The sequence below is a fragment of the Phyllopteryx taeniolatus genome, chromosome 7 (genome assembly GCF_024500385.1).
Source record: "Phyllopteryx taeniolatus isolate TA_2022b chromosome 7, UOR_Ptae_1.2, whole genome shotgun sequence".
NCBI classification, from domain to species: Eukaryota; Metazoa; Chordata; class Actinopteri; order Syngnathiformes; family Syngnathidae; genus Phyllopteryx; species Phyllopteryx taeniolatus.
This window is the reverse complement of record NC_084508.1, coordinates 18,135,198-18,156,030: the sequence shown is the minus strand read 5'-3', so window position 1 is coordinate 18,156,030 and position 20,833 is coordinate 18,135,198. Positions and strand designations below refer to the sequence as shown.

The following is a 20,833-nucleotide window of genomic DNA, read 5'->3' as shown; positions in this document are numbered from 1 at the left end:
ACACCTTCTCTCAGCACACAACAATCAATGTTGATCACACAGAAGAATTCCATAGAAACCTACTCCAAGGTAATGTAGGTAATGTTGGGACAGGTGTTTTGCCTCATTGGCATTTCTTTAAAAAAAACTGCCTAAAAAGTTTTTTATTTCTTCTTTGTAAACAATGACAGTGAATTCAAAAATGGTTGTTGTAAATACAAGGTGTCCACAAAAATACTCCCTGATTTCATGACGTTATGATACCTAAACCAATTCAAACATAAATTCATAAAAATTGAGTCCATAGTTTCCATTTCAATGATACTTTATTTTCAGTCTTAGGGCCCTAGATATCTTAATACACTTTATAGTTTCTTCTTCTTCGAGGGGTGACGACTGTTGCATCACCTGGAGATTTGGATGTTTCCACAACTAGCGAGATGGTTCCCCACCACACGGGCACCTCGCTGTTGGGAGATTTCTCAATTAGCATCTGCCAAACAGATTGATGGACCGTGCTGGATATGACAATCAGGGGTTCTGCCAGTGGCCTGCGATGTCATCGGACCTAACCACTTGTGACTTTTTCTTTATATAGCAAGGATTGTGAGTGTACCCCCACTTCCTACAACACAAGATGATCTGAAAAATTGTACCACTAAAGAAGTAACGCATAATCTCTCCCGATATGCTGCAGAAAGTGGACAGATTACATCGATGTTTGCAGAGTAACCAGGCAGTAATGCTATCCTATAACACATGAAACTGTATGAAATCATGCATCAATAGCTACTAAGTGTGAGCAAATATTATAATGTTACATCTTGTATGTGTTTAAAATCAGTGAGTGTTTTGGTAGACATCCTGTATAACATCTGCCACGATATTAGCAGAACACACACGGATCTGATCTGCACAGTTAAGCAGACTGTTAAAACGGTCCACGTAAAAACCACCTTGTGTATTTCAGAAAGTTTTGTATAATCATCTCGGCCTTGGTTGTCCAGTAAAAATACTATTCTTATGCAACACTTGTGTTTACTTGTGTATTTGTGTGCATATACAACTGTATTACGAAGCAGAATGAGAATAATGACACTGCACGGATTAACCTCGGAAGTACCCACAATCCACTAAACTCTGGCCTCTGTCCTGGTCTACAGGACAGCGAGTAAGTCATTATAACATCAGATAACATTTTAGCCAGATGTGGAATGGTGGACGAGGAGGAGGAGGATGATGGTCCAGTTTTTTCATCAACACTGTGTCCACCTTTAAAGGGACACATTTTGCTGTTCTATGTAACTGATGGCTTTTTAGGTAGGGAGGACACAAAGTGACCATATTACCAGTATATCTGGAGCACCGAATTTGAGTCTCAACCACAAGACCGTGTACACTTCCACTCTTTCCATTTACCAAAATAAAGCCCTGACAACCAGTTTGACAAGAGTTTGATGGACTTTTTTGTGCCATCCACAGAGATTTAAACCAACCATTGAGATTATTTCCACCCTCGGCGCAGATCTGCACGGAGGAATGTTTACGTAACTACAACTCTATTCTGGGCGGCACGGTGGACAACTGGTTAGAGCGTCTGCCTCACAGTTCTGAGGACTGGGGTTCAATCCCCGGCCCCGCCTGTGTGGAGTTTGCATGTTCTCCCCGTGCCTGCGTGGGTTTTCTCCAGGCACTCCGGTTTCCTCCCACATCCCAAAAAACATGATTGGTAGGTTAATTGAAGACTCTAAATTGCCCGTAGCTGTGACTGTGAGTGCTAATGGTTGTTTGTTTATATGTGTCCTGCGATTGGTTGGCAACCAGTTCAGGGTGTACCCCGTCTCCTGGCCGATGATAGCTGGGACAGGCTCCAGCCCTCCGTGACCCTTGTGAGGATAAGCGGCTCAGAAAATGGATGGATGGAACTCTAATCGGCAGGCAAATTCATGACACACGACTATGGCCTTAGAGAGTAGGAGGGACAACTAATGGGAGCCAAAATACAAAGAAGGAACCTCCTGTCAACAGACTCAAGGCTGATGGGAGTGGGTGCAACGATAGCAGCGAACCCAGCTTGGGCTGCAGATGTCCGATACTGATTTGTGTGTGTGTGTGGGGGTGGAGTGTGGGGGGGGGGCTTTTGGACCATAGACACCACCATTAGCAGATGTTTCACTGGGGATGAACACTGCGATTGTGGTGCAACAGTACTTCGAGCAGATATAATGCATACATACATTCCCCTCGAAATAAGCAGGAGTTAAACAATGTGTTGGTGTGACCAACACCAGTAAAAAATAACATTTCTAAACCACCCTTACAGTAGTACAATTATGTGACTGCATTTGTACAGCTTGACACTTGACTTTAACACGTTGGGAATTTACTTGACCCTGGCAGTTACATCAAGTCCAAACATTAACCCTATAAGGAAGATAAAACTGATTCCCACTGAACTATACTATACATTTAATTGATATGTCCCTCCAGTTTAGAGTGTCTCTTTTTCACCATTGTCTGTGTTTTCAAGGTAAACAAAGTGACGTACTGCAAAACATAAACAATGGGCCAGCCACGTTGGTTGAGCTCCTCATCATGGCCTGGAGGGGTTTTGTGTTGTATGAGGGTATTAACAACAAACATTAAACACCACATATACATTAAACACCACAACTACAAACTATATTAATTATATTATTATTATTATTATTATTATATATTAACATTATATTATATTATCAACCATTGCAGACAAAGCGCCAAGTCAAGCGTCTTTATTACTGGGACGTCGACGTCTACACATCCACTGTAGCCTACATGTTAGTTGGCCCGAATTAGGGTGTATTGTGGAGCTGCTGTAATGTTAAACCTCATCCCAACAGAGCGGTACACCAGTGTCTTAACTGATACCCAAGAGTGAGCCAGCTAGTCAAATGATACAGTACTCCAGTAAACAGCTCTCTCCCACACAAAACCATCAAGGCGAGTCCCCCAGAGTCTGGGATTAACGTTCGAGCATTTAGCTGTAGCTATTAAATATCAAGGCGCGGGAGATAAACAAACAGAAACAAAAAAAAACCGAAATATAATGTGCTTTTCTACGTTGACTACAAGCCAAAATTGTCATTCAAAACAATACCAAACAATCACAGCAAACAGCACGAGAGTGTAAAACTATGTTCAGTTAAAACCAAAAAAAAAAACAAAAAAAGGTAAAATCCCAACTCCTGTGAACTAACCTTTTTGAGCGCTTCAGCAAGGCTCCAGGAAATAAATGGGACTTGCTCTGGCTCGGTTGACTTGGGTCCGACATACTAGATGAATTTCTTTCCTAACCTTAAAAGTGTTTTGAGCTTGTCAGTACACTGGAGCTCCTCTTCTGCTCTCCCAACCATCGTCTCTTTTTCGGCGGCTCCTTTTGTATTCAACGCCGACTACGTCTGCCGCGTGCAGTACGACTCAAAGACGTTTCGACGCTCCCTACATGCTCCGGTTCGCTGTCGAACTGCGGTAGTGTCCCCGAAACATCAACCCCGCCACGACGGTGTATTTGCTGGATAACGTCGACCACCATGAAGACGCTGCTGCTTGCCTGTGTGTCTGTACTGTGAGGAACCTGAGGTCTGATGCCGCGTTCAAGTGCTGCTCGGTTACTCTGGCTCCTACTGCTGCCTCGGTTGAAAGGCAACAACCAGCGATTGATAACTTCACAAATGACTCAACTGACGTTAAAAGCCGTTGTACTTTGAGAAACAAACTTCACTGTGAAAACGGTTACGACACATATTTTTCGACTGCACACGCTGTACAAAGTGTACATTCATGAATAACTCGTAGATTGTCTAAATATCAGTGTCAAAAATGTAACATGGTCCTCGGAGGCTATCACTGATCAAGGTACTCCGCAAAAAACAAAACAAACAAAAAGAAAGATAGTTTAAACAGTAAATATACCAAAAACTATTATCCAAAAACACTAATATCGTGATCAATCATATTTTTCCGAATTACTCTTAAAAAGACATACTTATAATACTTTAAAAAAGTGTGTTTTCATACATTTTAATCTTTAAAGCCTGTGGGAAGAGTGAAAAATTAAAAAGTGGTTTTATATGCTCTCTCTATAGTGCAGATTTGCACCTATTGCAGGTGGATCTGGAACTTATCCCCGGTGAATAACTGCATATAAAAACAGAAATGGCTCCCCTCCCCGAAGAAGTAATTTAAATGCCGCCACCACTGTTCATGCTAATACTCCTGGCTTTGGGATTACAGCATTTATATGACATGGTATTGTTTTAATGCAAGAGTGCTGTTCTTCAGTTTCATTTTAGACGTTGTTGTTGTTACCGCTGTTATTCAGAGTAGACCAAAACAATGTGGTGCTGTTCGACAGTCTGTGGAAGTGAAACGGAACTGAAAACCACAGAGACACTTATTTTCATGTGCTGGTAGGAAAACTATGCACAGTAAAAAAAAATAATAATAATAATAAATGGACAAAAAAAAGGTCTTCTCATTATTATTATTATTATTATTTTTTAAATCAGAGCATGAACATAAAATAAAATAATATATGGGAGTCGACACACACCTGCCACCATTTAAATTTTTAACTGCCCAAAAACCAACAACACATGCATTGGGCCCTACAGAAACATTATTTGCTAAGCTGTTTGCTGTGTGCATGTGCGACACCACAGCTAATTTTGCCATATCCACTACCAAAACAACAGCATAATATCTGCAATTTACCACAAGCTGTTTTCTCAAGTTAGAAGTGGGCTGAAATATCCAAGTTTGGGCAGTCACAATTGAAGAGCTGCATGACAAAGTGTTGTTTTTTGGTCTGTAAACACACTCGCGCAGCTGTCCCCCCCCCCAAAATGAGTCATTTAGATTACCTCGCGAAGGCTACGTACACTGTCCTGTGACTGCCTTGTGTCGTCTGATTGGTGAATTGGAGTCAAATGACATTAGTGATCCCGTTTGATTGGCGCAACGGGCGCCCTATGCGGGAGTCGAAGATGGAGTCTAAAAATAGAAGCTCACACGCATGACTGGTATCGATCCTTCACATAAATACTCAAGTAAAAGTAAAAAGTAGAGTGCATTTAAAGCACTCTGACAAGGACAGTTTATGGAAATTTTTACTGGAGTAAACGTAATGGAGTGAATGCAGCGCGTTACTACCCACCTCTGATTTTCACCCACGTCCCCTTTCAGATCAAGTTCCCTGTTAGTGAGCCAACACGAATGTTTGGCTGCCCCAAGCTTTGTAGCAGGCTCAATTCAAATCAAATCAATGGGAGCGGATAACATGCCTAACCTCGAAATATCCCCCTCCACCGTTACCATGTTAAATTCGCAACCCAAGGTTACACTTTATATCCGGTAAATAAACAGGTTGTTAAAATAGATATATTTCTCCATCATCGAGTTTTTTTAAACTCGCTAATCGGTGATTGGCCTCAAAAATCCTGATCATGTAAAGCCCGATATATACACTAGAAACAACCATACACACTCACATGCATGTTTTGGAATCTGGGAGGAAAGTGGAGTATACGCAGAGAAAGCACAGGGAGAACATGCAAACTCCACACAGGATGACCTGAGCGAGTAGACCTCTCAAGAGTGAGGCAGACATGCAGACCACCCGAACACCGTGCTACTGGGTTATGGAATGTGATACAAAATTAATCTAACTAGGGGTTTTCCCAAACTCAGAGGAAAATTTTGACGCAAGACAATGAGCAACATTTGAGATCCACAGCAGGTCGGATGTGATACGCTTTGAAGGATGATGTCAACAAGTGAGCAATCTGACATGCTGTTGCTGTGTCATAAGCTTATGCAAAAGTGGCTTTGGCCAACTGCTTTAACATAAAAAAAAATAATAATAATTAAAAACAAGATTCTCTATGGCTCATAGTGTAGCATGAGAGCCAAGCACTGCTCACACATCCAGAATCCTGTTGGATGCAAACGTCTCTGTTTGCTGTGTTGCCTTCCACCAGACCACCCGTCATTGTTGCCAAGCAACCCACATACTTCGACACAACTAATAACTGATGGAGCTCAACTGGTAAAACCGTAGCTTCTTAAAATACAAAGACAACCGCATCATTAATGTTATATTGTGTCTTCAGCAGTTGAAGACCTTACATAATCTTAATTATATACTATTTACTGTGTTTATTCTGTTTATGAGAAAGGCTTTCTTCAGATGGCTGAAACAACTTTCATTTAGCGTCAACTACTGTGATATTACACTCTATTAGGTTTTGTAGCTTTCAGTCACAGCAAAGCAACATAACAATATAGAGTTGATTTTGCTCTGGTTCGTCTGCAAACGCTAATGCTTGCTAATAAAAAGACTACTTTAATTAGAATACAAATCAGTAGCCAGAAACTATTGACTCTGAAGGGAGAGAATTGATTGCAAGATTTCTGGATTTCAAACTGAAGGATACTCAATTTGTTGAGGGCGAAAAAACAACAACTGGTCAGTTGACAAGCTTCTTCTTTTGGCAGAGGTCGTGACAGAAATAACTTTTTGCGAACTGACTGGAAGGGGAAGACACTTAGACAAAGCAGCCCATCATGAATTGTAGTTCACACTCACAGCAGTATGTGACCTGGTCATCTTACCTCCATGGGTGAAGGGTTTGCAAGGGGCTGCAAGGACTGCAGGGGCTGCACGGACTCAGCAGAGTGGGGCTCTGGCAAGTTGGTGATAAACTGAAAGACGAGACATGGTTACATGGATTAGTACACTGGCCTTCAAATGTTGGTACCTGCAATCAGTGAACAGCAAAACTTCAGAAAAAAGGTATAAGGAAGCAACTCAACCTTACTATGCGATGCATGATGCTAGTGCTGCCTGTTCATTGTTTATTATGCAATTTGTTGACACATTCATGTTCACTTAAAGATGTACACATAAACAATACAAAGCCATCCAAAACTTTTGGAATTCTGGCCAAAAACATTCAACCTTGGTTTCATCAGACTATAAAACACATTTTCCCATATTCTCATGACCTCGCTGACCTGCTGCCTTGGATGCAGTAGAGGTGTCAAGTAACAAAGTACAAGTACTTTGTTACTGCACTTAAGTCGATTTTTCAGGTATCTGTATTTGAGTATTTATTTTTTTGGCGACCATTTACATTTACACCTTACTTTTTAACACAAATATCTGTACTTTCTACCCTTACATTTTTAAATTTAGCTTGTTACTTTTAAAACCTAAGGTTAGCGACGGTGGCGGCACGGTGTCGACTGGTTAGAGCGTCAGCCTCACAGTTCTGAGGACCCGGGTTCAATCCCCGGCCCCGCCTGTGTGGAGTTTGCATGTTCTCCCCGTGCCTGTGTGGGTTTTCTCCGGGCACTCCGGTTTCCTCCCACATCCCAAAAACATGCATTAATTGGAGACTCTAAAATTGCCCGTAGGCATGACTGTGAGCGCGAATGGTTGTTTGTTTCTATGTGCCCTGCGATTGGCTGGCAACCAGTTCAGGGTGTACCCCGCCTCCTGCCCGATGACAGCTGGGATAGGCTCCAGCACGCCCGCGACCCCAGTGAGGAGAAGCGGCTCAGAAAATGGATGGATGGATGGATGGTTAGCGACGGCGTGGTAAAACAGGCCACTTGTCCCAGCGTTTTTTTAAAATAGACCATTCCTATAAAATGGGCATCTTCAAATGGCGGGCATCGTCACACAGCAGTTTTTTTCCTCATGTCCGCCACTGTAACAGACGGTCTATATTCAGTATTACGGTAGTTCTTGTGGTCACGTGACCGTAATGAGTCAATCAAATAGTTAGTTTACCGTAAAAGATTTGCAAAATTGAAGAAGAGGGACACTGTATTATTGCCTGTACAAAAGGAAAATTAACTCAGAAAATAGTTTTTAAAAATGAATGGATGGACCAGTACTTTTCTATTTTTCCAGAAGCCAGTTAAAAACTGTCACGTCCTTTTAAAAAAATAAATTTGTCCTTTGTTGCCCCCAGAGAAAGCGGGCCAATCATCTAGAGAGATAGAAAAATCTCCCAAAATGTATTTTAACACTGGGCTGGAAAATATCAATATCAAAATATCAATCCAGAGACCCAACTCGCAGAAAACATGAAAGTAAAGATTTGATTTCCCCTGCTAACATATTTATTTATATTTCTTAACTGAAGTGTGCATTTTGCAGGTCACATTATTGTATTTGTCTTTTCTTTTATACGGGGTGTCATCATTCATCTGTATGGCAACAGCACTCTGCAGGAACTGTCATTGACCAACACTTCAGCAAGCATCTAATGCAACCTTTGATGGTGCAAGACATGTTATGACATTCAACTGGCATCACATCACACATCCAACTTGTATATCACCCAACATTTCCTATCAGAGTGCATCATTTTTGCCATGAAATGCAGCACCCAGATACAGACCCTGCACTGTTTTCCTAACGATTTGCCTGCCCAGATGTAAGCAGTGCCTTGTGGGCTCTACAATGCAGTTATTGTTTCACAGCTGCAGAGGCTTCTCAGTGCTAAAACAGCTACCAAAACACTAATGAACATGTTGTCATAGTAATGCAGAAGACGATGTTGTGACTCGCACAAACACTCGTCATGCTATAGGCTGGGTATTAATTACACAGATCATTGTGCTGCTGTATGTTTCGTCTACACACAATTCCTCCTTGAGATCCCATAACCAAAGACCTTTAGAGTGCCTTGCTGATGAATCCCATCATTTTCATTTTATCGGCACTTCTGTACTTGTGTAAAGTAAGTACAAAATCCTTCACCAACTCATTGGTGACATTCCATCAGAATGGCACAAATGTTTTGATGGCAATAAAACTCAAAAACAGAGCAGTCACACCAATTTAAGCAATCTTAACCCATAATATTGGTGTACTTTTACACAACAAGATTTATTAAAGCCATTGTCTCAAGAAAATAAGTATGTAAGGTTTTAGTTATATAGCACATTTAACACATGCATGAAAATATGAGACAGATACTGTAGGTTAAAATAAACCGGTTGAGCTCGAGAACTAAGTGCCAGAAAATGTGAATTCGCAGGATGATCCAATGCTCTGCAAAGATATAAAACCAGATGAAACATGCATCTGTGATCATCCAGCCACTCCCTCTTTGGTCGATGAGAGTGATACCTTCCCTGCGTCTAAGTGCCTGAAAAAGACAAATGAAGGAAAACAAATGGCCCGTGCTCAACTGAGATCATCCACTGGGGAATCAGATTGAGTCCTACGCTCCGACGTCTTATGGATCGGCATCTAGAAGGCAGCAGGTACCCCCCACTCACTTCCCACCAAGTAGATGCTACAATGAATGTACTGGAAGAGTGAGTGAGTAATTATGTTTTGTACTTTGTTACTGAGACAACAATCGTAGTTTAGGAGTTTTATGCAAAAATTGTATGGGGAAAAAAAACATGAGTTGGGAACATGTATGACTCACTACACAAGAGTGGGATATGGTGGAAAAATTCACACTATGTTAAAATTTTGGTCGGAGTACTGTAATCAAAATTTGAGTCAGAGTAGTACAAAAGTAAGACTTTTTGGAAAGAGACATCCATCCATCCATTTTTTGTCCCGCTTATCCTCAATTGTTTGAAAATCCACAATCCTCTTCTTCCGGAATCCCCTTAAAATGTTATATTAAACATTAGCTTAAAAGGTAGGAAGTAACTCAACGTTAGCCTTTGTTTTCATTCACTTCATGACGTCATTTCTGCTTCCTGAACTGTAGTTGTCGGTCCACCTTCTGTGACTTTCCCCAAACATTTACAAAACAACGTGTGCACAGGACGATATTTGTTACTGTGTACAACTTTTGGAAGATAGGGGGGGAGATATTAAACGGTTACTTACTCCAGAGTCAAGGAGGGAATCTTGAGTTTATCCCGTCTGGACTTCATGTTTGCCAGACACGCCACAAGAGGCGGCTCCTCTCTCAGCACAGTGCGGCACGACGCGCGCGCCTTTCCGGCTTCACGTTCCGAACATTCATCGCTAAGTGTTCCGCGGGTCTAAATCGAGTCACTTCGACAACAGCACGTCGTTCAGCAGCCAGTTCCCACCTAATGCAGTTAAAGCTCAAAAGTCATTTCTGTCGCGTCTGAGCGAACAGCCGCTGAGAGAGCGAGAGAGAGAGAGACGGGTCACCGTTCACCTCCATGTGACTGCTGGGAGGGGAGCAGAAGGGAGGAGGGAGCCTCGCAGTCTATTGGCGGAGGCGAAATCAATTCGGGCGGTGGGTGTCAGTCAGAAGTGGGAACCAAGCGTTGGACGCAATGATGTAATTGCGCTTTCCGCAAAGTCTTCCATTCCTGCAGCACTTGAAAGCCAGATCACATGGGCGACAACCAAAGATTTGCACAACATAGCCATTATATTTAAAGCGTGCTAAATACAAAACGGTTTTTAACATCTTGCAATGGTTTTGTCCGGTTTAACTCATGCCGTGACCTCGGTCGTAGCTAGAGGCGATTCTAGGATCAGAGGTGTGGGAGTGCTGGGATTCATTTTAGGGGGGCTTTACCACCCCCAAAAGTGGCCTTGAAACGCCTATGCCAGTCAGTAAGTTATTCAGTAATGGCGACTACATGACACAACAGCTAACTTATCTCAATCCAATTCAAATAGAGGCCAGTGGTACTTGGTGACCACCTAAAATGTTTCCTATTGCTAGGGAAGAAAAGAAAAAACATCAGCTAACTCATACCTAACGACATAAACAGTGACCTACGATTAAATGCAGCAAAAGGTGTGATATACAGTACTTGATGTCAGAGGGGAGGGTGGGATGAAGATGGGGGCGGGGGGTCTCAAAAGAATGTCTCCAACTGGAACCATTGACAGAGATGACTGCAGTGTCTCAGTGGTTGCTAGGGAGCTGGCGATGGTTTGCCTGGTTGCTAGGTCATGTGCCGGAGTGAACGCACATTTCACACTCGGTGACACTTCTATAGTCGCTCAAGTTACTCCAGCCTCGCTTGGTCAGATTGACACTCGATGTGCTTGTCTCATTTAATACAGAAGCCCATTTGTTTTTTTACTTCAGTACCACAAAACCGAGTGATTTGTAGCACAGTGTGACTAGTGGACAATAAGTGTACTGTAATTCTTTATCTTTGTCAGATCTTTTGCCATATGGGAACTGTTTCAAATTGTGGGGGGGGGGGGGGAATGCATAGTGTTTCCATTAATCTTGCTAATTTAATTAACACTGAAATGCAAACATAATTTGCCGTACTTGTATCACTGTAGTCACATTTTTGTGAGTTAACGTTTTACATTCACAGCCTAGCTACAATATATTGTCATGCTGTGTTGAACGACTAATTTGGGATTAGTCGTTAGTAAGGATTCCCTTGCTATACTAACAATAAAGCAGACATAGAAGTCTTTGCAAAGACTTAAAGTGAGGAAACGGTGTCCTCAACATGCTATTAGTTTTTCTGTGAGCTCCCTCTTTGGTGATGAGATTGATGTTATGTGAAGAGCACAAAACTGCAGTTGGTAGGGGACTACAGCTCTGTCAGTTTGGTGAAATCTTCTCAAACGCAGCCCACGGAAAAGGTTTTTCTAAAACCTAAGTAGGAAATAGAAAACTAACCCAGTGTATGTTACTCAGTGAGTGGTGGTGAAGGGGTTCCCCTTCGCGCTAGGTAATTGTTTTGTCAGAAGAGCTTTTATTAAGAGAGTCCGTTTAGAGTTGCCATGGCAACAAGGGCTTTCCTGCTCCTCTCATCAGCCTGCACACTTAGCCCATCTTTGTTGCATGACAAGGCGCTCAGCAATTTCACCATTTCAACAGATTTTCCTCAAAATCATAATTCAGTTACGAATTGCATACTTGGATCAGTCAGTCAATCAGAGAACTACGTATAAACGATCGGTCAATGTGATTGAATAATATACCGCATTTGTAAAGAAATTTGGGTAGGTATAGCAACTGATTAATTGATCAGTCAATGAAGTCAATTGTGGTTTCATAGATTGCTGATGAATCACATCTTGAAGCAATTGAGGCAAAATGAGAGTGCACTACCCCTCTGCAACAGTGGAGGCGCTGTTGATTCAGTCTCAACTAGTTTGTCATCTATAGAAAAACACAGCAAAAGGACGACTCACCATGACTTCACACATTCTTCCAGGTGGCAAAAGACGAATGGCACCACTAGTAAACAACCCCTTAAATGTCATTTGACCAAGGCCGAACGGTTGTGAAAAGAAGATAATAGCTTGAATGAATCTTCGTGCCGGGTGGTACAGGAAGTGTCAGTGGAAAAGAAAATGCTATGTGAGGTAGCTACTCTGGGAGAATCAATGGCGGCCGTAACTTACATTTCAACAGGTACTGTAAATGGATTCAAAAGAAGGCACAGTCGAAATTCAGACATAGCACGATCAGTGAGGGACTGCCTAATTCATTCAGGAGAGAGCAATTAATGAAAGGCCTTAACCTTGGTCGTGGTTGGTGTCACCTAAAGGCTAGCATACTTCCATAATTTGTAAAGCCTAGCAAACATCTGAGTGGTTCTTTTGATGACTGATGCTTTTTGATTTATTATAATGTTAGGCTATGGTAGGTGCTGAACTTCCCTGAAATCTTACTCATAAGACCAGAATTGCTTGAGTTTGAGTTTTCTGTTGCTTGGCTTATTGGTACAGATTTGCTCTTTTGACGCTGAAATTGATAGCACTCTGTAGTCTACTCAGGTAGGAATTCATTTTCCATACCACTTATCCTCACGAGGGTCGCAGGCATGCTGGAACCTATCCCAGCTGACTTTAGGCGAGAGGCGAGGGACACCCTGAATTGATCGCCACCCAATCGCAGGGTACATATAAACAAACAACCATTTGCATTCACATTCACACCTACGGGCAATTTAGAGTCTTCAATTAACCTACCATGCATGTTTTTGGGATGTGGGAGAAAACCGGAGTACCTGGATAAAACCCACGCAGGCACGGGGAGAACATGCAAACTCCACACAGGCAAGGCCGGAATTTGAACCCGAGTTCTCAGAACTGTGAGGCAGATGTGCTAACCAGTCATCCACCCTGCCGCCCCTAAGAATTCACTCATTAATGACGATGGAACTATATTTGGTGCCGCAACCCCAAACACGACAAGCTTTTGTTATTTTTTTCAGTTTCAGAGCGGTCACATAAGAACTTATTTGCGATGCCATGATATGCTTTCGTCAGTTGTTGATATTTATATGTTAACTATGTTAACGTCCATGGTTGACTTTAAATCTCATCATGATGACTCTCATATCTCATCGTGATGACTTTAAATCGAGTCCTGTCTACTTTAAATGTCGTTGTGATGACTTTAAATCTCGTCTCGGCTTTTTTTTCCTTCTCACAATAGGTGACCCTAATACACTGTTGTAATTCAGCACTCATTATTCATACTTTTGGACACAACTAAAGACAAAAATCTCAAAGAGACTCGTGAGTTAGGTTACTCATAAGTCAAGATCCATCCACCCATCCATCCATTTTCTGTACCGCCTGTCCTCACTAGGGTCGCGGGCGTGCTGGAGCCTAGCCCAGCTATCTTCGGGCGAGAGGCAGGGTACACCCTGAACTGGTCGACAGCCAATCGCAGGGCACATATAAACAAACAACCATTCGCGCACACATTCACACCTAAGGGCAATTTAGAATCTCCAATCAACCTACCATGCATGTTTTTGGGATGTGGGAGGAAACCGGAGTGCCCGGAGAAAACCCCCGCAGGAACAGGGAGAACAGGCAAACTCCACACAGGCGAGGCTGGAGTTGAACCCCGGTCCTCAGAACTGTGAGGCAGATGTGCTAACCAGTCTTCTACCGTGCCGCTATAAGTCAAGATACGGTTGTATAATTTTTAAAAATAACACCTTTTTCCTGTAGTTGATTAAGGACATTTTGTCAAATGCCTATCCCTAGTAATACTACTACTCCTATACTTTACACACATTTATAATCTTACAAAGAGACAAACAGCATGGCTTCATATCAGAGTCCAGATGTATGATTTGTCCTGCATCAAAACTGATAATAGGCATTGTTTCAGTCAGGAAAGAACAGGATGAGGATCAATGTAACAAAGGACTGCATTAATGGTAATGAGACCAAGTTAGAAAGACAGTTGTACACCACTGTGATCGTCAATATAACCACATGAGCTGCTTTCACTTGTATTATTCAATTCAGTCCACAGGGGGGCACAATGGGACCAAAACGAGTTCTGTATGGTGCCGCACAGCCGACCCTAAAAAAGGGGACATACAAAACGGCAGGGACCAGTTTTATCTGAACGGAATAGATCTAATTTAAAAACAGAAAGGTTACGGTTAGTTGCTGATAGTAAATGGCATACCTCCACAACAAAGACGTCTTTCCCGATGAAAATTCAGGTTGCTGGACGTTTGGATGCCCCCTCAAGGTGAATGCCCAGGGCCACAGCCCCATCGTCCCGCCCCTCTGCCCGCCACTGGTAATGGTGGATGGGGGAAAACAAGTTGAAATCTATATCATCTCATCATTTCAGATGTCCTTTATTAGAAAATACCAGTTACAATCATTCATAATGGGTACGACACTACAAATTAACCCTTTGTTTATGACAACAATGAAACCATGATTTTACAAAATGGTAATATGACCAAGTGAGGCCCACGTTTCCTGTGGGGATGATCATACCTGACTTTGGCAGTTTTCATAATTTTCAGGTGTGGCTTGCCATTGATTTTGCATTCTCCATAATTACACATAGATGGATCCACAATGAATCATTTGTTTAATAAATTAATCTCTACCCAGTCAGGGACAAAATGAAGACAAATGACTACATCTCACAAAAATAAGCTGTAGCATGAATATCATTGGTCTAACAAAGGTAAGAGAAGAAACAGCAAGGCCATTGACCATATTTTAGTAAAATTACTTTTAAAACCAGCACATAGTTTCAAGTGGGACAGGTAACTGTGTTTTATATGGCAAGCCAACTGTGCTTTCATTACTGTGGCTGCATACTGCTGAGTGACTCTTGCCACAATCCATCCATCCATATTCTACACCCTTATCCTCACTAGGAGCCTCACTGAAGCCTATCCCAGCTAACTGAGGGCGAGAGGCAGGGTACACCCTGAACTGGTCACCAGCCAATCGCAGGGTACATATAAACAAATGACCATTCACACTCACATTCACATCCACGGGCAATTTAGAGTCTTCAATTAACCTACTACAGACTTTGACCTCTACAGACAAAGTCTTTGTAATTTTACCAAGAGCTAGTCAGGTCTAGACAGCAAGACGTTTCTGAAATCATCAGTAAGAACTTCAACAATACTCGCACTCTGTTTGCTGTAGTTGACAAGCTCACAAGCAGTGTCAAGCAGACCAGGAGAAGCGCATCCAAGCTTTTATTTCAAGTAGACTTGACTATTGTAATGGTCTTCTGACTGGACTCCCCAAAAAGAGCATTAAACAGCTGCAGTTCATTCAGAATGCTGCAGCTCGGGTTCTGACCAGAACAAAGAGGTCAGAGCATATTACTCCAATTCTTTACACTGGCTTTAGAATAGATTTTAAAGTTGAAATGAAATAAAACTCATTTACTGCCATTGACAGCTGTTGAATTCAAGTATCCATGTTAACATTGAGGACAGGCAGTGAATGAGTTAAACATAAATTGTGGTATGATATATATATAATTGATGCTGGAGAAAAGAGTTTGGGTTTGGAACACAGAGATTTGTTTGGTAATTTTAAAAAAATGTTTCAATAGCAAATATAAATTCAATTAATTCATTCCAAACTAAAACTGTCACCAGGCAAAAAGTAGCTTTTTTAATATTCTTAACTGTCAAATGTTTCCATATGTCTAAAACCTAATTAAAATATTTCTGTTTGTCTATGCACACATCTTGAGCTTTGTGGTTGCTTTGTACGTTGGCATTGTTTAAGAAACAGAGCCACAACAGTCTTTTCATTTTGTTGTCAATCTTCTCTGGTCATTTTCATTCTAGTCAATAGCCGCTATGTTTTCAGCTACACTTCTTAGTAGTTGATTTTTGTTTGCGATTTATATTTAATTAGTAGTTATATGGGCGGCACGGTGGACGACTGGTTAGAGCGTCAGCCTCACAGTTCTGAGGTGCGGGGTTCAATCCCCGGCCCCGCCTGTGTGGAGTTTGCATGTTCTCCCCGTGCATGCGTGGGTTTTCTCCGGGCACTCCGGTTTCCTCCCACATCCCAAAAACATGCATGCATTGGAGACTCTAAATTGCCCGTAGGTGTGAATGTGAGTGCGAATGGTTGTTTGTTTGTATGTGCCCTGCGATTGGCTGGCAACCGGTTCAGGGTGTACCCCGCCTCCTGCCCGATGACAGCTGGGATAGGCTCCAGCACGCCCGCGACCCTAGTGAGGAGAAGTGGCTCAGAAAATGGCTGGATGGATGGATGCTCCTCTTGTGGTTAGCAGTCATGACAGATTCATGTGTAACACTATGTTTCAGTGAATTGCATTTCTGGTTCTTTGATTATCATCTCATTGTTTCTCTGCCGTTCTGTGGTAACACCACAAACAAAAAATGGCTACTAGAAAAAGTAAAACACACTCATAAAGTTATTCTAAAGTAAGTCAGTATTCTCACTGAGCTGATATCTCAGAATCCAAATAATAAACATTTCCTGAACATAGGCTGCTACAAAGGTTGCGCTTACATCATGACAGTTTTGCTCAATGACAGGTACTTTCACTGCCTAAGGTCAAAATACACTATCCGCATTTTAGTTGAAGTTATAGTTCCTGTTCACAGTTTATATTTCCTGTCATGGTTGTAGAGAGATTTAGACCGAAATCAAACACATTCATAGCAGATTGACATTACCAGTCTGGAGAATAAGTTCAAGGGGAAGGAGATGGTGCCCAAACCTCTTTGTTTGATTTTGATGATAGCATCACACTTGGTCGTCAATGGTAAGTCTTTTTTTTCTCTTGATAATGTGTTACTATGTTCAAACACTTTATTTTCACTTCATTATTTCACACTTACAAATGGATCAGACCAAAAATGTGTGTTCTCAGAATAATTATGAGATGAATCCTTAGATACTGAGGAGTTTTTGTTGTATTGTTTTATTGTATAGTGGTCGACACTGTACGTAATGGATGGTTTGTCTACTTCTTAAATCAAATTTTAAAAAATCAAAATATGCTTGCACTGTAATTGAAATTGTGTGTGAGATTTGAAAATCCATTCATTTTGATATTAAAAGGGAGAGAGAGAAATTGTATTTCATCTGGCATTTTCTGAATTTTGTCATGAATTCAAATTATGCAAGCGGACGCACAATTCGCATGTCATTGATGTACTGACATCAATGACATTTTAATTACTGTTTCATCAACACTCCATAAATTAATCAGACTTGAAGGAGGAAATATGATTTTACAGTTTATTGCTATAATAGTGTTTATGTACTATAACATGGTTGCTATTTTCCATTCAATTTCTAGTAGAATCAATGGTAGCTACAATATTCCATGTTGTGTTTTTAAAATAACAATTGAATTTCGCCATAATTTCTATAATTACGTAGTACAGGGCACCATTAATTACAACCCCAATTCCAATGAAGTTGGGACATTGTGTTAAACATAAATAAAAACAGAATACCATGATTTGCAAATCACATTCAACCTATATTTAATTGAATACACTACAAAGACAAGATATTTAATGTTCAAACTGATAAACTTTGTTTTTAGCAAATAATGATTAACTTGGAATTTTATGGCTGCAACATGTTCCAAAAAAGACTGAGAAAGTTGAGGAATGCTCATCAAACACCTGTCATGTTTACCACTTTGTTACATCACCTTTTCTTTTAACAACATTCAATAAACGTTTGGGAACTGAGGACACTAATTGTTGAAGCTTTGTAGGTGGAATTCTTTCCCATTCTTGCTTGATGTACAGCTTCAGCTGTTCGACAGTCCGGGGTTCTCCGTTGTCGTATTTTACTCTTCATAATACGGCACACAAAGGTCTGGACTGCAGGCAGGCCAGTCTAGTACCTGCGCTCTTTTACTACGAAGCCACGCTGTAATAAGCTTGAAATAAGCAGCTGTGTCCATGAAAAAGACGTTGCTTTGATGGCAGCATATGTTTCTCCAAAACCTGTATGTACCTTTCAGCAGTAATGGTGCCTTCACAGATGTGTAAGTTGCCCATGCCATTGGCACTAACACAGCCCCATACCATCACAGATGCTGGCTTTTGAACTTTGCGTCCATAACAATGCGGATGGTTCTTTTCCTCTTTGGCCCGAGGGATACGACGTCCACAATTTCCAAAAACAATTTGAAATGTGGACTCGTCGGACCACAGAACACTTTTCCACTTTGCATCAGTCCATCTTAGATGAGCTCGGGCACAGAGAAGCCGGCGGCGTTTGTGAGTGTTGTTGATTAATGGCTTTTGCTTTGTATAGTAGAGTTTCAAGTTCCACATACGGATGTAGCGCCGAACTGTATTTACTGACATTGGTTTCGAAGGTCACGGGCATTCAATGTTGGTTTTCGGCCTTGCCGCTTACATGCAGTGATTTCTCCAGAATCTCTGAACCTTTTGATGATATTTTGGACCGTAGATGATGAATCCCTAAATTCCTTGCAATTGTACATTGAGGAACATTGTCTTTAAACTGTTTTCTCACGCTCTTGTTCACAAAGAGGTGAACCTCGCCCCATCTTTGCTTGTGAATGACTGAGCAATTCAGGGAAGCTCCTTTATACCCAATCATGGCACCCAGCTGTTCCCAATTAGCCTGTTCACCTGTGGGATGTTCCAAACAGGTGTTTGATGAGCATTCCGCAACTTTCTCAGTCTTTTTGCCACCTGTCCCAGCTTTTTTGGAACGTGTTGCAGCCATATAATTCTAAGTTAATGGTTATTTGCTAAAAACAATCAAGTTTATCAGTTTGAACATTAAATATCTTGTAGTGTATTCGATTAAATACAGGCTGAACATGATTTGCAAATCATTGTATTCTGTTTTTATTTATGTTTAACAACGTCCCAACTTCATTGGAATTGGGGTTGTACTAAAAAGATTGCTTTTACTGCCGTCTCACACCATACAGAGCTTTCCATTATTATTAATTGTACAGTTTTTAGCTAACCATAAAAATCACATCCCACCCCTGCCTTGGAACAAATGATCAAAAAAACTATTTGTTTTATCCAACAGTAGGAGTCCACATTTTCTGTATTCTTTCCATGTACAGGCTGCAGCCGAGCAGATGTCGCAGGGATCCTGGGTCACAACGTCACACTTCAGTTCAGATTTAACACCAGCGTCACTGATCGCAGCAATATTGCAGTTTACTTACAGGACAACAAAAAGGCACAGTACTGTCCTTTGGAAGGTTGCCCGAGAGAACGTGGTTTTGAAGTTTACCCTAAAAATTATTCTATATTTTTCCACATTACAAACCTCACACAAGGTCACAGCGGAACGTACAAGGCTACACTCTTCCCCAAAAATGGACCAGTCGAGAAAAGTAATACAGTGCACCTGATCATTCAGGAGGAGAAAATCAACAACACCGGTAAGACCCAAAGTATATGTTTCGTTTGGCAGAATATATACTGTTCCTTTTTCCATGCAGTAGGTAATTTCCTTCATATCTCTAAATCTGCTGCAGAAATTTCCAATAGAGTAGAGTAGAGTAGAATAGACACGAAAAAAAAGTTCAACTGAGCATTTGGAGCTCTTGGTTAACTATGCATCAGTTTCACAATTTTCTTTCCACTCCCACAGTTTCTCATGCACAGGAGAACAGAAATACAACCAAATATCCACCAAACATTTTTTCCAGTGCGATCATCGCCGTACTTGTGGTTTTACCCGTGGTCTTGTTGGCGGCTTCTCTGCCCTGGTTCTTCTGGTGTTGTGTCCGAGTCAGAGGTATGTAGTTTCAGGCACTTGTGTTTTGTCATTTATTAAGTGGAAAAGACTCAAATGGGGTGACTAACCTCTCTCCATTGATTGTGATTGATTGCTGACAATTCTAGGGTGTTTCACATCAAGTTAGTCGTGATAGGCTTCAGTTTCCTGGAATTCGAACAGGATGATTGCTAGGATGGGAAAAATTAGGAACGCAGACCTTTTGCTAAGTACTTCATAGACCTTCTGCATATGACTAACATTTCTTTAGAACGTGTCATTGCAAATGCTATATCTCACCATATTAACAAAAGAAAAAGAAGAAAAAAGTATTTGCTGCACACCAGGAGATAGCTCTTTACAGGACAAGGAACCATATTTAATAACTGAAACCCGAATCAAAATGCACTCCATATGCCTCACTTAACTTTGAGCCAGCAGAAGCATTAGATTTTTCCCAGCCAATCAGCCCAGATGGATAATGATAATAATGAAAAGTTACAATTGAATAAATCCATCCATTTTCAATAGTGCATGACCTCATTAGAGTCACGGGTGGACTGCAGCCTATCCAAGATGACTTTGGGCAAGGTTTAGGCGCAACGTGGCCTAAACTGACTCAACTGTCTCGCAGTGTGCGGGGTTTGGCAACTCACTTCTACCACTGGTTTTGCTGTGATTTAACCTTTGAATCATGGGTGAACAGCGTCGCTAATGTAGCAGCCAGTCAGAAATGCACGAGCCTTCACCCAAAAGTTTTTTTTCGGGTTTTCAAAATATCCACACCCTCCCCTTATTCTCACTCATTTCTTTTTCTTTGTGGCCATCCGCTTCTTCCTTGACAATCGC

General features: G+C 41.4%; 2 protein-coding genes across 23 annotated transcripts in view; one reads left to right on the top strand and one right to left on the bottom strand.

Moving 5' to 3' along the window:
* The window catches only part of mast3b (microtubule associated serine/threonine kinase 3b), a 40,729-nt gene extending 30,496 nt beyond the window's left edge, over positions 1-10,233 (bottom strand). The window contains exons 1-2 of one of the 7 annotated variants that reach the window (XM_061778122.1): positions 9,890-10,233; positions 6,634-6,723 (exon numbers count right to left, since the gene is read on the bottom strand). In XM_061778122.1, the coding sequence (XP_061634106.1) occupies positions 6,634-6,723; positions 9,890-9,936 (137 nt within the window). In that variant the 5' untranslated portion in view covers positions 9,937-10,233. The other 6 variants (XM_061778123.1, XM_061778126.1, XM_061778129.1 and 3 more) reach the window with 6 other exon arrangements.
* The window catches only part of il12rb1 (interleukin 12 receptor subunit beta 1), a 31,671-nt gene continuing 19,958 nt past the window's right edge, over positions 9,121-20,833 (top strand). For 6 of the 16 annotated variants that reach the window (XM_061778146.1, XM_061778140.1, XM_061778138.1 and 3 more), the window contains exons 1-3: positions 9,124-9,303; positions 19,323-19,646; positions 19,859-20,005. The gene's annotated coding sequence lies outside the window, so the exon portion shown is untranslated. Of the gene's footprint in view, positions 9,362-16,424; positions 17,010-19,322; positions 19,647-19,858; positions 20,006-20,833 lie in introns of those variants that run through there. The other 10 variants (XM_061778144.1, XM_061778141.1, XM_061778147.1 and 7 more) reach the window with 7 other exon arrangements.